The sequence below is a fragment of the Macaca nemestrina genome, chromosome 6, assembly GCF_043159975.1.
Source record: "Macaca nemestrina isolate mMacNem1 chromosome 6, mMacNem.hap1, whole genome shotgun sequence".
Classification (NCBI taxonomy): domain Eukaryota; kingdom Metazoa; phylum Chordata; class Mammalia; order Primates; family Cercopithecidae; genus Macaca; species Macaca nemestrina.
Genome location: NC_092130.1, coordinates 95,940,348 through 95,956,929, shown reverse-complemented (window position 1 = coordinate 95,956,929; position 16,582 = coordinate 95,940,348). Strand labels below are relative to the sequence as shown.

General features: G+C 40.7%; 1 protein-coding gene and 1 long non-coding RNA gene across 7 annotated transcripts in view; one reads left to right on the top strand and one right to left on the bottom strand.

The window, feature by feature from the left end:
• Positions 1-16,582, top strand: part of LOC105475059 (Ras protein specific guanine nucleotide releasing factor 2) — a 266,180-nt gene that overhangs the window by 108,102 nt on the left and 141,496 nt on the right. For all 6 annotated transcript variants that reach the window (XM_011730009.3, XM_011730010.3, XM_011730011.3 and 3 more), the window contains exons 6-9: positions 6,212-6,291; positions 6,688-6,881; positions 11,851-11,960; positions 12,889-13,007. In XM_011730009.3, coding sequence (XP_011728311.2) covers positions 6,212-6,291; positions 6,688-6,881; positions 11,851-11,960; positions 12,889-13,007 — 503 coding nt within the window. The remainder of the gene's footprint in view (positions 1-6,211; positions 6,292-6,687; positions 6,882-11,850; positions 11,961-12,888; positions 13,008-16,582) is intronic.
• The window catches only part of LOC105475058 (uncharacterized), an 86,250-nt gene continuing 84,117 nt past the window's right edge, over positions 14,450-16,582 (bottom strand). The window contains exon 4 of the long non-coding RNA XR_983113.3: positions 14,450-14,585. This is a non-coding gene — a long non-coding RNA (uncharacterized lncRNA). The remainder of the gene's footprint in view (positions 14,586-16,582) is intronic.

Sequence of the window (16,582 nt, the reverse complement as noted above, 5' to 3'; positions counted from 1 at the left end):
ATTGTCTTGTCATGTGGAGATGTGTGTTGGGGAAGATAATCTCTCTCATAAACTGAAGAAAATGGAGTGATTTATGGGTTTTTACATGTTAATTATACACAAGTATTTTAGGAAGAGCAAAAGCTAAGACAGGGCCTAAGGAGCTCTGGTGAATTTATTTGCTCAATACATCTTCAGTTTCCTTACTGCTGAGGATTCATCAATGAAAAATCAGAAAATGCCTGCCTTTATGGAACTTAAATTTTGATGCAGGAAGATAGAGAATGAACAGCATTAGTGAAATAGATAGAATATTATATGGCGATTAGAGCTGTGGAGAAAAATAAAGAAGGGAAGGGGAGAAAGGGGACAAGGGAGTGTTTAGGTGTTTTACTTAGAATTTTAGCTATTTGTTTTTGGGTAGACAGTACACTCACATGGTTCAAAAGTCAAAATAACATGAAAACAACATTTAGCAGTTGCACTCTCACCCTGTCTCTGTACACTTGATTCCCCCCACTTTTTTTTTTTTTTTTTTTTTTTTTTTTGAGGCAGAGTCTTGCTCTATCTCCCAGGCTGGAGTGCAGTGGCGCCATCTCAGCTCACTGCAAGCTCCGCCTCCCGGGTTCACGCCATTCTCCTGCCTCAGCCTCCTGAGTAGCTGGGGCTACAGGCGCCTGCCACCACGCCTGGCTAATTTTTTGTATTTTTAGTAGAGATGGGGTTTCACCGTGTTAGCCAGGATGGTCTCGACCTCCTGACCTCGTGATCTGCCCGCCTTGGCCTCCCAAAGTGCTGGGATTACAGGTGTGAGCCACCGCACCTGCCCCCCACCCCCCGCCACTTTCTATACATAATATCTGTACTAGTTTCTTAGCTATCCTTTCAGTGTTTTTCAATTTTGATCTAAGAAACTATGAATATAGAGTCTTATTTTCCCTCTTCTTACACAAAGGCAATGTACTTTAACATAGTTCATTGTTTCACTTAACATTTTTTCTGAAGATCTTTCCATATTGATACCTAAAGAGCATTCTATTAAAGAAAATCACGACATGGTATTACAATCTGTGAATGTACCATAGTTTTTTTTACAGCAGGTTTTCAGAAAAGTTTCAAGGATAAGGTGACATTCGAGCAAAGGCTTGAAGTTCCTGGAGGAAGAGTGAGGCAAGCAGAGGGAGCTGTGTGTGCAGGGACCATGGGGCTTTAACATGCCCGGCGGGTGAGCTTGAGGGCCTGCTCTGCTCAGTGTCAGTGAAGGGAAGAGTCAGGGAGTTATCAAGGTGGGACATGGTACGTCCATTAACTTTTACTCTAAATGAGATGGGGAGACATTGGTCAGGTTTTGAGCAGAGAGGGGTGTGATGTGACTTCTGTTTTTGAAAGGCTCACTCTGGCTTCTCTGCTGAGAATAGTCTGTAGGGAGATCAATTAGGTGGCTATTTCAATAAACAAAGTGAGAGATGAGACACCTGTTAGGCAGCTATTTCAGTAATCCAAGTAAGAGATAAGTAGTTGGATTCTGGGTGTATTTTTAAGTCAGAGCCAGTAGGTGTCACAGGTGCGACTAGCTGGGGCCAGTGTCACGGAATGTACCAAAACAGTTGTAGATAAAGTAAGGCAGATTTGTTAGAGAATGTGTGAAAACATGTTACAAGGGTGGAATGGGCAGCACAGCAGAGAAGGGGCTGTCTGCAGAGAGGCAGGGGCTGGAGGGAAGTTTTATAGGGTCGTGCAAGAGGGGGTTAGGTGTGGAAGAGGTCATTCCCTGTGCTAGTGGGTTGTGTTTCTCAGAACAATTGTTCATTCTTCTCCCCTACCTGGAGCCTTCCCCCACCGGAGGCCCCTTCCTTGTTGCTTACGTATCCATCAGGACTCAACAGTGGGATTTGCTGATGGGTTTGATGTGGGTTTTAAGAGAAAGCAAAAAGACAGGTAAGATTGCAACATTTTTTGGTCTGGACAACTAGAAGGATGGAGTTACTGTTTACTAAATGGTAAAGACTGAGTGAAGAACAGGCTGAGGGGAAAAGATGAACTGTTTTCTCTTGGATCTGTTGAGCATGAGATGCTATTAGCCATCTAAGTGGAGATGTCAAGTGAGTAGGGATTGGATATTTGTTTGGAGTTCAGAGGAAGATTCTGGGCCGAAGATAGAAATTTGGGAGTCCTCTAGCATACAGATAGTATTTAAAGCTGCTGGTCTGAATGTTATTACCAAGCAAGTGAGTACAGATGGATAAGAAAAGAGGAGCATGGATATTCCAACATCTAGAGGTCAGGAAGATAAACAGGAGCCAGCAAAGAAGAGTGAAGAGGATCCACTGAGTTGTCAATGAAAACCAGAAGAGTGAGTTGTCCTGGAAACGAAAGCAAGAGGGAACCAACAACAATGCCAAAAAAGTCAAATAAGCAGTAACTTAGAATTGACCAAGTTTAACTCCAAGTTTAACAACTCGAAGTTTATTGGTAACTTTGATTAGAGACCAAAGCCTGATTGGAGCCTTAGGAGAGAACAGGCGGTGGGGCAGAAGAGTAATTGAAAAGGGTGGGTATAGAAAACTCTTCAGAGAAGGGCTGCTCTAAAGAGGAGAAGAGAAACAGGGTGGTACCTAGAGGCAAATGAAGAGGGTAAAAGAAGGATGGAGGAGAGAGGGAATTGCTGAGCAGTAAACTTGCAAAGGCGAAAGTGGACAGAATGTGCTGCACAGGTCAGGAGATTGTCATTAGCTGGGAGCATGGCAGGGCAGGAATAGTACATGGACACTTCTGTAGTCAGGAGGCAAGGCCATCTGCTGATGGGGCAGATGGGAGGGAAGTGTCAGAGTTGGAGAAGAGAGAAAGAGGTGTGGAATAGTGATAACTGGGGCAGGGGAGTAAATGGATTCAGGAATGTTGTATTAGTGCTGGGCAGCACTGAGAGCCTGTGTTAGCTTATTAGGCTAGTGGTTGTGACTTTCCAGTGAGATCAGTCAGAATGGTTGCATGTTTTTCTTTAGCCACTTTCAGCGTCATGGATGCAGGTGCAGAGTGGGTGGAGGATTGGGATTAATTAGGATTGGTGTTGTGGCTGCTGTGATGAAGTGAGAAAAGAATAAGGAAGTTGAAGGTGTATACAAGGAAGAGATTATAATAATGAGCCATGGAATCTAAACTGAGGAGAGAAAGTAGTGCTGGTATGAGAGGTTTTTGCCAATAAAAAGGTGGCGGGATCTGGGGATTTAGGTCGTGATAGTGTGAAAGAATTTTGGAGTCAGGGTTCTAAAGGCAGTGAACTGAAAGATTAGGAGTAGTCAGAGAATGTTGTGCTTGAAATTGAGATAGTGAAGGGATGCAGCTATTGACAATGACAAGGTCTAGAGTACAATCAAGGGGGTGTTGACTGAGGTCAATGGAAGACAAGATCTTTGGAGGAAGAGTTCAAGGTCCTGTGAGGCCAGGACATTGAAATGTTGTTTGTGTGCTATTGGAGTCCCCAAGAATTATGACAAGAGTAGTGTTGGAGAAAAGGGCAACCGTAAGCTGAGAGCTCAGATCTCAAGGCATCAGAAAGAGCCACTGGTGTGTCTGTAGATGAGTATAGAAAAGAAGGGTGATGAGTGGTAGTCTGATAATGTGAGATTAAAAGCTAGGCTTTCTTTTGTTAAAAGGAAGGACAGAGATTTCCCCACCTTGCTGGCAATGGCTCCTCTCAAGTGTGTGAGACATCCAAAGGAGCCTGGGGGTAGCCCTTGATCCTCAGGCAGTACAGCATTCTGGTGATACTTCAGTCACCAAGTGTGCAGTTTCAACAGGTCTGATGGCAGTGGATGGGATTGTGTATAATGAGATGAGATATCACTCTGATAATGAGATGAACTGGAGAGGGTGGGTATTGAAAACTCTTTTGAGGAGAGCTGCTATAATGAGGAACAGAGAAACAGGGTGGTACCTAGAGGTAAATAAAGAGGCTGTGTCACATTGGTTTAGGTTGCCTCTGGCTCTGTTTCCACTGGATTGCTTGATCTGAAACAGGGAAGGCCAGGTTTATCATATTGTTTAAATTCAGAGTCAAGATATGCCTCTCTTTGGAAGGTAAAGCCATAAGCTCTTCATATAGACTAGCAGTTATTTACCACATCTAGACTTAGATGGAAATTTGAAAAGATATTTTTTAAATTTTTTTATTTTTAACTTTTATGGATGCATTTTATGGTTATATAATACATATACATAATATGGAATGGATATGTAATAGCTGTACATATTTATGAGGTATGTTTTATAGTTTGATATAAACATATGATGTATGATGATCAAATCTGGGTAATTGAGATATCCATCACCTCAAACATTTATCATTTCTTGTGTATTGGGAGTAGTCTAAATCTTCTAGATATTTTGAAATAAATTATTGTTAACTATAGCTGCCCTATTGTGCTATCAAATAATAGAAATCATTCCATCTATCTAACTGTACTGTTGTACCCATTCACCAAACCCTCTCTTCATCCTCCTCTTCCCCACTACCCTTCCTAGCCTCTGGTAACCACCATTCTATTCACTACCTCCATGAGATTAACTTTTTTAGCTTTCAAATATGAGTGAGAACATGTGATATTTGTCTTTCTGTGCCTGGCTTATTTCACTTAACATAATGTGAAGAGGTGTGTTTTTAAAGGTGAGGTTTAAAGAGTTTTATATCATTACTGTTGTTTAACTAGATTCCCTTTACATGCCTTTGAAATTAAGCCCTAGGCAGCTCAATAATTTTGAATTTCAACACAGGTTTATAGTTAAGAAAATGTAATCTTCCTATTTATATACAGAATTGTTTCATCTGTTTTCTAACCATGTGGGTATCAAAATATGAAGGTAGATGTATCAGGTAGTTTGTGTTCAACACAGGACAGAGAAATCCCTCTCTGAGTGGAGGGAATTCACTGCTTACAGAATCTGTTGGAAAGGCTAGGGGAGTAAAGTCAGGGAGTGGCCCTTAAACTGTTAACTTTCAGAGAACATAGATGTGATCCAGAGGTTAGGAAACCATTGCCACCACCGCTGCTGCCACAGATGCCTCTCAGACTCTGGAAGCTGGTTCCCAGAAACTAGAATCCTAAGGTTGGGTGCTGATATTGCCCCAAAGCACTCACATCTTCATGACTGACTTTCAACAACAGGAAGATGACCCCTACTTCCGCCTTCCTTGTCTTTCCAAGTGCATATATTAGTGGAACTGAGTTTACATCCAGAACCATAGCTGCAAGGGAGTCTGGGAAATGTAGTTTTAGTTCTACCCCTCTCCACCTAGAAGGAGGATGGAATATAGATTGAATGACTAATCTATAATACCTGCCAAACTAGATTTGGTTGAAATCCTTGAACAACAAACACTACTTAGTTAAAATTGTTATAAAAGAAAAACAAATTAGAATCTCATGGAACCATTTCTGTTTTATTTCATGGACCATTTGAAATAGTAAGGACTTCTTGATGTCTGTTGTAATGGAACTTGACTAGTAACAAGCCAAGGGATCTCACTGAGATGAACAGTTCTGTATTTGATTATGTCACTGTGTTAGTTCAGAAAAGGCTTCAAAGTCTCATTGCAGTAGGTTAATTCCAATGAGGAGAAAGCAAATGATGTTTTGACTTTCGTAATTACCCTTCTTGGCCTTTTTAGGAATTTAGATCCCCAATTCATACATCATTCTTATTTTAGTATCTCTATGTAGGCCTCACTCTTTTCAGAAGATTCTTTTGTATTTCTGTCTTGGGTATCTTGGGAGTGGTTATAGTGGAGTTTTGTCAAAATTTTTGCTCTAGATTTTTTCATCCTCTCTCCTTCTGTCAAAACTCATTTTACTGACAGAGAAACTTTCTCCTGAGTTATCTAGAATCACATATGAAAAGAAAAAAGGGTCATAACTTTAATTTTCTGATTATCGATTGAAGTGCTATGTTCTAATAGAGGAAAGCTCACTTAAAAATTGATGAAGAAGGTTATGTGACAATGATTTGGTGCTTTCTGTCCTCTAGTATTTGAATGTTATATCAGGGTTTGCTGAGGCTGTCACAATTACTTGATAGAGGATAATATAATCCATGTTATTATTGGATATAGTTTGGAGGCCCTATGGAACATATATATTATGTATATATTAAGGCTTTAAGGACTCAGTGGATTTTAAACAAAATAAACACATTATAGCAACTAAATTATGTTATCTTTCCATTTTTTTTTTAATAGTGAAACAATCATGTTTCTTCATGAAATATTTCATCAAGGACTAAAGGCAAGGATAGCAAACTGGCCCACTTTAATTTTAGGTAAGTGCCTTCTTTAAAGATGTAAGATTTTCTTTTAGAGTGGCCACAATTAGAGTAAAATAGCTCCAATATTATTCAGCCTAAACTGTTTGCATCACCCTGTTGACCTGTGAGCTTCTATACCCTGGGATTCTGTCTCTTTGCCTTTTGGGTACTTTGGGCCCTGCTTCAGTAGTTACCTTTTGACTCTTTCCCCTGGCCTGTCATAGTTAATTTGGGGCTGGAGTCAAGTGCTGCCTACGAGTGCATTCTACCAGATCATCATTCGGGCATCAGGGTTGCGGCTCCATGCATGTGTGACACCTGGTGCTGGGACCTACTCTTTGCCATTCCTGCCCAGTGTAGGTAATTTACCAAGCAACAAGGGAAACAGCCATGTTTACTGTTTCTTTCCAGCTGATCTGTTTGATATTTTGCTCCCCATGCTGAACATTTATCAAGAATTTGTACGTAATCACCAATACAGCCTGCAAGTTCTCGCCAATTGTAAGCAAAACAGAGATTTTGACAAACTCTTAAAACAGTATGAAGCCAATCCAGCCTGTGAGGGGAGGATGCTGGAGACATTCTTGACCTATCCCATGTTTCAGGTAAGTCACTTGGGATGCATTTTGTAAGTCAGAGGTTCCAGCTCAATTTCACTGATACCTAGAGTGACCAGCGTGAGATGTGTAAGTGTGCCCTGGGAGGAATTATGGCACAGATGCATCGTCTGTTGTTGTCTTTAGCTTGACCCTGAGATAAACAAATGTTGTGCCACACATTCTCTGTGTCTAATGGATATAAGAAAACCAGGCATTTTTGAAGCAAAGAATTCAAGAATGATTTTTTGAAACGCTGCACAATTTTCTCTTTACAGAAAGATTCCACACAGACCTCTTTCATGGAGTCTCCTCCTCCAGCATGTTTAAAAATATTATTTGGTTTACAGAAATAGGATTCTGTGCAAATGTTCCAGTTTATGCTAGTTGCATAAAAGATTCTTGGGGATGGAGTGGCTGCTGGGAAGGTTTCTGTTTTCCGGCCCATCCTCCCTTCCTGTCGTGGTTGCTGTTGAGTCTCCCTTGGCTGGAGCTCTGGAGAACAAAAGGAGGACCTCCCTGGTCACAGCGGCTGTGGAGACTTAGGAAACAGAAGGCACGGGTGGGACCTGAGGACTCTTGGCAACTAGTCAGGTGGCCGCAGGGTCTCCCCTTTTGGGACTAGAGCAACCCAAGGGGTCAAGAACAGTTGCATTCTTTCCTGGATCTAGGGCTTTACTGTTAAGAGCCCGGAAGTGAGAACCAGGGAGGCCAAAATGTGCATTGAATCTCCTGTTCTTTTGAAAAGTGTCAATTCTGTTCTTTTGGAAGAGCATTGAGTGTTCCCATTGTGGAATTTAGGTGGCTTCTGGCCAGGCCTCCAAATTGTCATGTGGTAAACCGATTCTACTAATCATGTGTGTTATGGTTAGTGTGGAGCGCTTTGTCCTCCTGAGCAGGCATCTCTGACCCTGGCTAATCCTTTCACAGCCTCACAAAGAAATGTGGCTGTGGTGCACGATTGTTTGCCTTGACGTTTGTCAGTCCCACTCGAAATCCTGGAAGTTGCCATAGAAGTTTAGTCAGATTTTTAACCAAAAGGATGCATTTAAAACCACTTAAGTATAGTGAAACTTTATAGGGTTTTTGTTTTTGTTTTCCTTTGGAACTGAATTGTTTGAACTCTTTGCCCCTCTGAGGAAATATTTCACAAGAAAGATTTCAGACTTTTAAAAAAACTGTCTACATAATTGGAATTTAAGATTTTATTTACAATGAAACATCTTATATAGTATAACATTCTTCTGAGATTCTATGTGAATTTTTGACAAATATCTCTAGGTTATGATTCAGTACCCCAAGTTGTATCTGTTCAGTAACCCCAAGTCAGTTGAATATACAAAGGTAGAGTCGTGAAGACACATGGGGCATTCAGAGAGGAACCAGCTCCCTACCTGACAGCTCCCTGATGTCTTTCTTCATGCTATTTAATTCCCTCTTGGTGTGATTTTTTCAATATTTTGAAATTGAAGAACTGCACTTTCGCTGTAGATGAGGTGTCCAAATACAGCAAATGTAGGGCCTTGGAAAGGTCTTTGGATTTCTTTAAAATGCTGGGATACTTGCCCACCGCCCTGCCCTTCCTCTCCTGAAGACTAAGCCTGGTAGCAATGACTGAGCATTTTGATTGACCCCAGGGAATTTTTATAATGTCATAAAAAGAACACTGGACTGGGAATCTTTAGGAGACCTGATGTCTCACTCATAGCATTGGGGGAAATAATTGAACTAAACTAAATAGCTATTTTATAATCTGTAAATTGAGGCAGCTGAGCTCTAGTTATCTCCAGACTCTAGCTCTCTGATGTGGTGATCCTAGGGTGACTACACCGGTTCTGATGTTTTGGGTTGGGTAACTATGTGGTGTTACAAGGAGCTTGGTGGTAGTCTAGGAGCCCCCTCCCCAAGGATGTGGTAACTTCAAACCTTAGAATGTTGGGTCAGATATTGAGGCTTTCTGGCTTTTGCCAGACAAGTCTAACCAGAGCTCTGGAAGAAGCCTCAAAGAATTTAGCCAGAATTGTCCAACTGCAAAAAATGAGCAAACTGAAAGAACATGGGATTGTCTTTGTTTGCTTCCCCATAAGTATTTTGAATAGGAGACATCATTAGAGTTCTCTGCCCAAGGCCCTCATGCTCCTTGGTGTTTCCCTTCTGTCTTCTTTACTTGATGTCTCGCTCTTCTGCCTTCTCTCTAGAAATAACCCTAGAAAACACTTGGGGGAAATTGCCTTTTCTAGAAGCTGAAGCTGAGAGGTTTTTGCTTACTAAGCTCACTGTCTCCTTCTTGTTCCCTTGTGGTTCTTTCACTAATAAAGTGAAATAGTCGTGGAGGTGTTTGAATCCCTTGGAGGGTCCGGTTGTATCTGCTTCTCTCTGTATTAGCAGTGGTACTTCTCTGTGTCTGCCTTGCTCCCTTGTAAGGCTGGACACCTCAGGATGAGGCTAGGGTTCTCACTTTTTTTTTTGTTGGAAGCCAACAATGGAAGAGGTGACCCTAGTTTATACTGCCAAGAGACCTCTGTCCAAACTTTCTTGAGCCTAGATATGGAGGCAGAAGTTAGTGTAGGGGCAGAGAGAGGAGGAGAGGCAATTGGAAGCCTTTAGCTTGTATGTGTAGAAGAGGAGAGAAGGTGATTGTCTTCCTCCTTCTGGGCCCTTTTTTGAGTTAGTCAGTTGCTGCTGTTATCGAACTATGTTGAACTATGGAAACATGGAGAAATTGTAGAATTTGGATGATGCAGTAAAATTATCCCCAGTTGAACAATCACAACAGTAAGTCCAAGTATTACCAAGAAATTTGTTATGGAAAATAATGTTGTCATTAACATAATTTTTATTTATTAAAGACAGTGGCTTGGCTGGTACCACTTAAATTGGCTTCAGCTGCTCATGTATTTATTTGGATATGTATGTGTTGAAAGTCCATTGGTAAGCCGATCGTGAAATCTGCTCCTGACAAGAACAGCAGTGTTAGATGTTCTCCAGAAAGTAGCTACTTGCTATTCTATCCACTTATTTACTGTAATTGGAAAGCAAGCTAATTAATGTCTATAAAGTGACAAGTATTTGTTCCATAATTGAAAGCAGAATTATGATTCATTTAGACAGTTCCTATGATTCTTGGTTTTGGGGGAAGAGATTTATAATCAGCCCTTGAAGATACAAATGAGCCCTTTGGAGAGCTGACCACTTCTCTGCAGAACTTAGTTTTCCTGCTTTTTGGAAGTTTCAGTGCTTGTTTCTTCTTTCACCATAAAGTGGAAAGGGCCAGAGACTGAATTCAAATCCATCTACCTGAATCTTAGCCAGGGAGCACTTTAAAAGAAATTTAAGTAATGAGGAAGGATCATGAGAGTATTGACCAAACTCAGTTTTGTGGATTTTCAGTGCATTATAAGTACTCAAGCTTTCCTACATCTGTCCCCTTCACTATGAAAAATTGAGGACATTAGCTATTGATTGCCTTGATTTTCTTGGGGAACTACTAATTAGAGGCAAACTTTTATCAGTCATGCAATTACGCCAACGAAAAGGATATTTGAAAGCACTCTTATCCCAGAAGTCTTCATCAAGTGGGACAACCCTAAGGGCTGTATTAGTGAGAAATTCATGGCAGGAGCAGAAAATCTCCTCCATATATCCCATGAAGGGAGGGTTCTCCTGTGTCCCAGCCTCCCACGATGAAGGGGGCCTATTTGTGCTTCCTGAAATCTTAATTTGATGACATTCCTTAGGGCACGATTCCAGAGCTGAAGTTCAATGTCTGTGCTAATGGTGGCTGTGTCTATGCATAGTGTGTAAATGGAGACACTCAATAAATATTGGTAAGCAGCCCAGTGAAGGCCACCACTTGCACAAGAGCCAAAGCAGATCCCTAGGTAAGGCCACCGACCCTTCAGGACAGAATGGAAGAAACCGCACACAGGGCCCTGGAAAGCCGTTTTAGTTTCTTCATTCTGAAAGGTCCTTCCAAGTGCTGAGTGAGACCTCAGTCCCCGCAGACGAGAGCTCCCAGGGTGAGCTCTGAGAGAAGGCAGTGCACTGGTCAGAGCTGGGCTTATAGTTGACACTGCCCTTTACTGTGAGGCCACCAATGGGGCAAGTTTGGGCAAGTTACCAAACTTCTTCCCACTTTAGTTCTCTATCTATAAAATCCTAAAACTTCTTCCCATTTTAGTTCTCTGTCTATAAGATGGAAACATAATCCTTATGATGTTGGAGGACTAGACACATTGGCAAAGCCTGGAGCACCCGGTCTAACCCCCCAGTGGGCAGTGTTGTGGTAGATGTTCATGCATGTTATTGTTCAAATTAAGCCCACAATAAATATGTTGTGTCACTACAAATTAAGTTCAATCTCTACCATGGTTTATTAAGATCTTCCTCTGGTTGGTGGAGTTTCTGTCTTTGACAGAATTCAGATAGTCTGTTAATAAACAAAAGTACAAATAAATAACCTAATTAAACAATAATTTTTACTGCAAGGAGATGAATTGAGATGAAGTAGAAACAGAAAGTAATAAAGGTGAACATGTCTTCTCTCAAGTTTTAATTCTTAGAGAGAATAGTGCAGTGGGATTGTTGATTTAAAAACATTGCAAATGGACTCATATATCTAAAATACAGACTCAAGTGACTTGATGATAGCTGTGTCTGTTTCCCTCTGAACCAGTTTTCAAAAACTATGATCAAAAGTGTATGATTATGTAAAAAAAAAATGAAACAACCATCTCTTTGTACCATAACATTTCAATAATTTCCACCTTTCCATGTATTCTTGGTGAAGTCTTTTTTTGGTGTGCATGAAGTGTGAAGTGTAGTACATTTTATTTGTATTTCTTTTTTTAAAAAATGTGTAAAACAGTCAAAAGTGGGAGAGTAGAGACAAGCTGCCTGAAGCAATGATGGCCCTGTGGAGCATGTGCCCTGCACCCACCCTGACGTCTTGCTCACACTGGCCTCTGTTTGCATCTAGATCCCCAGATATATCATCACACTCCATGAGCTCCTCGCTCACACACCCCATGAGCATGTGGAAAGGAAAAGCCTGGAGTTTGCCAAATCAAAGCTAGAGGAACTGTCCAGGTACGCCAAGAACTTATAATAAAGGCTTGGGAGAGGAAAGCAGCAAGTTAGTCTCTTGCAGAAACCTCCTGTATATGTTCCAAGGAAGAAGAAGCAGAACAAATCCAGCTTCTCAGATTCACCTCAAAGTTAAATACTAGCTTGTGAGGCGATACTGAATCATCATTCACATTCATTTGAACCAAGAAAAATACATATCTTGGAAAATGTTCTTATAGCATATGAATTTATGTAATTCAGATTAGGTGTATTTTGGTTTAAGTTTGGAAATGTTCATGTTTCTTTCAGCATTAAAAAAAAAAAAAAAATGATAGCCAGGTGTGGTGGCATGCACCTGTAGTCCCAGCTACTCGGGAGGCTTAGACAAGGGTGCAAGGGGTGATGATTACTTGAGCCCAGGAGTTTGAGACCAGCCTGGGCAACATAGCGAGACCCTGTCTCAACAACAAAAGACTCTCAGTTGCATTTTGTATTCATATTTGCCAAGAATTTAGAGAAGGTACAGTTTGCATTTCTCAGTGACTTTTCATTGTTACAAGCACTTATTTATGCTTGTGTTACTTTAGCTTATATGGGATAAATGGTCTAAAGGTCTCTTATTTAGACTGCCTCCAAGAAATGACCCCCTAATTTCAATGATGGGATCTGGCCACAAAATGACATGTTGCTTTCCTGTTGCACTTAGAAGCAGACATGCCCAGGATGCTCGTAATTGCTGACCCATTTACTGTTTAGAATCATGAGGCACATTGGTGTTGCTTTGGGTTATGGCCTGTTGAAGCCTGGACAGATCCAGTCTATTTCCCCCAAAGCCCGGGTTCAGTCAATACAAGCTTGAAACCGAGCTTCTCAGATGGAGCTCTTCTTTGCCTACATGCTAGGGCAACAGAAAATCTCTTACTGTGATCCTGTCTGTGTTGTGTCACAGAGTAATGCACGATGAAGTCAGCGACACTGAAAACATAAGGAAAAACCTTGCCATCGAAAGAATGATCGTGGAGGGCTGTGACATCTTGCTGGACACCAGCCAAACGTTCATCCGTCAAGGTAAGTCCTTGTGAAATGGACCCGCGACCGGATGCGCTGTGCGGCTGTCACATGATCTCAGCGCACCCCGGAAGGCGTTCTGAGCAGGCGTGACGGGTGCGGTGCCCGCAGGACCCCCCACGGCCTTCGCCGAGGCGGTGGTTGAGGCCCACCTTTGTGCTGTTTCTTTCCAGGGACCATGAAAAACAGCAACACAATCATAGTAAAGCACGAGTGGGGCAGGCAGTTACATTCTGACTGGACGCTCCTCCTCAGCGGCCCGGACATTCTCTGCAGCTCCAAGGAGGACCGGTCGGCCTGGCCCACGGCCGTGGCAGTGCCAAGTGCTGACGATACCCAGGCCAAGGCTCAGGAGAAACTTGCGTTACTCAAAGCCCTTTCACATAAGACTGGGGACCATGTCCGAAGTGAAAACAGCTGTCTCTTGTTCCCATTTTTCATCAGCACTTCCGGATCCGCTCCACACGATATAATTTGATTCAACTGGTAACTCCCGTTGCCAGACGAAATGTCTCTGATGGACCCTTGCTACGCTTTGGTAATACAGGAGCTGTCGTGTTTGCGGAGTGTGCTTTGGGGGCATCACTCGATAAATTAAGCTTTTGAAGAGTTGAAGATATTTGTGCCGGAAACTGTGGAGAAGCAACAGCCTGACAGTGCATATTTCTCCTCGGCTGTTATTTCAAAATGCAAGACGTAAACCACATCCCAAGTTATTTTTTTAGTGCTTAGGTCCTCTGGGGGAGGGGAGAATGCCTCAGGCAGTTGATTTGAGACAATATATTGCACACATTTATAATTTTGAATTTGGTGAGAAGTGGACCATAAATTTGGAACTCAATCGTTAATGTAGTTTCTGTTTATAATGTGCCAATATCATCTGAAGATATTTGTGTTGCCATTGCCTACCATAATGTACTGCTTAAAATCTCCTTTTACTCCTCAAGAACAAGACAATGTTTTGTGCACATTAATTTTTGCACAGACTACTTTAAAAGTTTAATGCATGCCATTCTATTTTGCATTATTTATTTACAAGGAGAAACCACATATATGTTAAAGTTTGGGAGTATATTTTAGGAAATTATTCCTTTTCTCATTTTTGGCTTTAGATATTCTTTTTTCTTTAAATAAGGGTGGAATACAATGCTAGCAACATCAGGCCCTTGTAATGCCTCCTCTATTCCTCTGCACAGACTGTGTCCCCACATTGGCTTCCTGCCTGCCAGCCTCTGTGCCTTTACTTGTGCTGTCCCCAGCCTGGGGGCTGGGAATGTCCTTATCCATCTCTTTTGTGCCTGTTGAAGGTCTGCTTGTCCCACCAGGCTCAGATCAGATACCTCGAAGGAGCCTTTTATAATTTCCTCTTCTTCCTCCTCCCCTCTCCTCCAGTTAGAATGGATTTCCCTTCCGCTTGTTTCCAAGGCACTTTACCCCTGGTGCTTGTATTTCATCCTCTTGTGTAGAGGTACTTGCTTGTGTGCCTCTCTGTCCTGGTTGCTGTCAACTCTGAAGGGCAGCGCTTAGGAATTCTCTCTGCCTTGCCTTGTCTAGTATGATGTTTTCTGTTACAGGTACCTGGAAAATGGGCATTGAATTAAATTATTTATTGAATTGCAATTATGACTGTAAAGTGTTTTATGTTGTATTTTTCTTGTATGGGAGTTCGCTGAAAATGTCTACTAATTGACTTGTGCTTGATAGTATGTGAGAATGGAGACAAAAGTTTCTATAGCGTACAATTTCTTAAAGGATTTTTGATTGGGAAGTATTATTACCCATAAACATTTACTATATTGCTAAAAAAATGTAAACTTTTTTAGGTCCGAGCTTGAAAAAACCTTCAATAATGAAAAATGCTGGAAGGTCAAATATTGGATGTCATTTTTTTTTCATTGCAATTGGAGAGAAAACAATCATGGACAATTTCTCCCTTTGTTCATGCCCATATGTTATTAATTCCTTGTTATGTACTGCATGTTTAAGGCACTTCTGTCAGCTATGAATATTTCTGGTATTATTGTGTTGATGTCAATATAATGATTTGCCTTTTAGCAGTATTTTTCTGCATGCGTGCTTTGGTTAGTTGTTTAAGAGTTATACAGTAAAGCTGGTTTCTAAAATTCAGACCTTAATCTGAAATTAGGAAGTAATACAATCACAGACAATTTGGAAAGTTTGCATTGTTTGCTTTGGTTACTCCTATTATCACTTTTACATAACACCCTTAACGACTTTAAGACCCATTGAGGTGTTTTTAAAAATTATTATTTAAAAAAAATTTTGAGGGATTCTTATTTTCTATGAAATGGTCTACAATTTATCTCTAAAGGTGTGCTAATATTTGTGTTAATTACTTTTAGGGTTGATATGTGGTCTATTTCTGTGTGTGTGCGCGCGCATGTGTGCATGAGGTTTCCACCTTATGTGAATTTTTATTCATAGGAACTAGAAAAAATACGTCATCCAGATCATCTGAAAGGTCACCTTAGAATAAGGGCATCAGCAGCTCTTGAATGTTTTCTGATGGGGATTTAGTGATTGAAATAATGAAAGTTTTATTGTAAATGGTTTCCAATTATTAGTCTGATGGATAGGATACAGAAGACTATATTATAGTAATGGGCTGATATTATCATTGTTTTCTAAAATCTATTAACAGTTTGTTGAATAAATATGTGAGTGTCTGAGGCAATGATAGGAAAACAGTCGAGCTGCATCACTGGAGATCAAATCCTGTCTCCCCTACTTCCTTGCTGTGTGATATTGGGCAATTTACTTAACTTCTCTCTGCCTCAGTTTCTTCTCCTTAAATTGGAGTTAATAGTAGTAGCTATCTTTTAGGATTGTTGTAAAAATGAGCTAATGCTCACAAAAGCACCTAGACTAGGACCTGCAAGATTATGATAAACTTTAAAAGCCAAGATCCAAATTTTGGAATGACTTCCTATTTTCAATAACATGAAATATATATGAATGTTTAGTAGAAGATAAAGGCACTCTAAGTTGACGTTTTGTATAAAATCTATTATGCATTGTGAACAGTGTTTTGTGGAAATGTAAATCAGGAAAATGAAATATAGGTGACTGAATACAGGACTAAGTGCCTTGAGAATAAGACATGGACATTTCTGTTATTTTAATCATTCCTAGACTCTAAGGCATGTGCTTTCAATGTACCAGTGTTCTCTGAAATTGTAACCTGGGGTCTAGAGACAGTTATATCTTCCCAAATGCCTAACCCAATAAGCTGGAAATGGCTCTTCATTCTTTTTCATTACTCAGTAGAATTCAGAATAAGGGGCATAGTCTTGAATACCATTCTGTGGGAATGAAGTGATTGAAATAACAAAAATTTTGTTGGAAGTTGACCCCAATTATTAGACAGACTGATGACCAGGATTCAAAGAATCATGCTATAGCAATGATCTGATGAATCATTAAATGAATACTAAGTATTTCTCTAATTTATATTAGCTAGCAAGGAATCCTTTCTTCATATCTCATAGCTATGTTGAAACATCATGTCAAATGCAAGAGAAAATGTGAAAAAATCCACTGAAAATGCTTTTTCC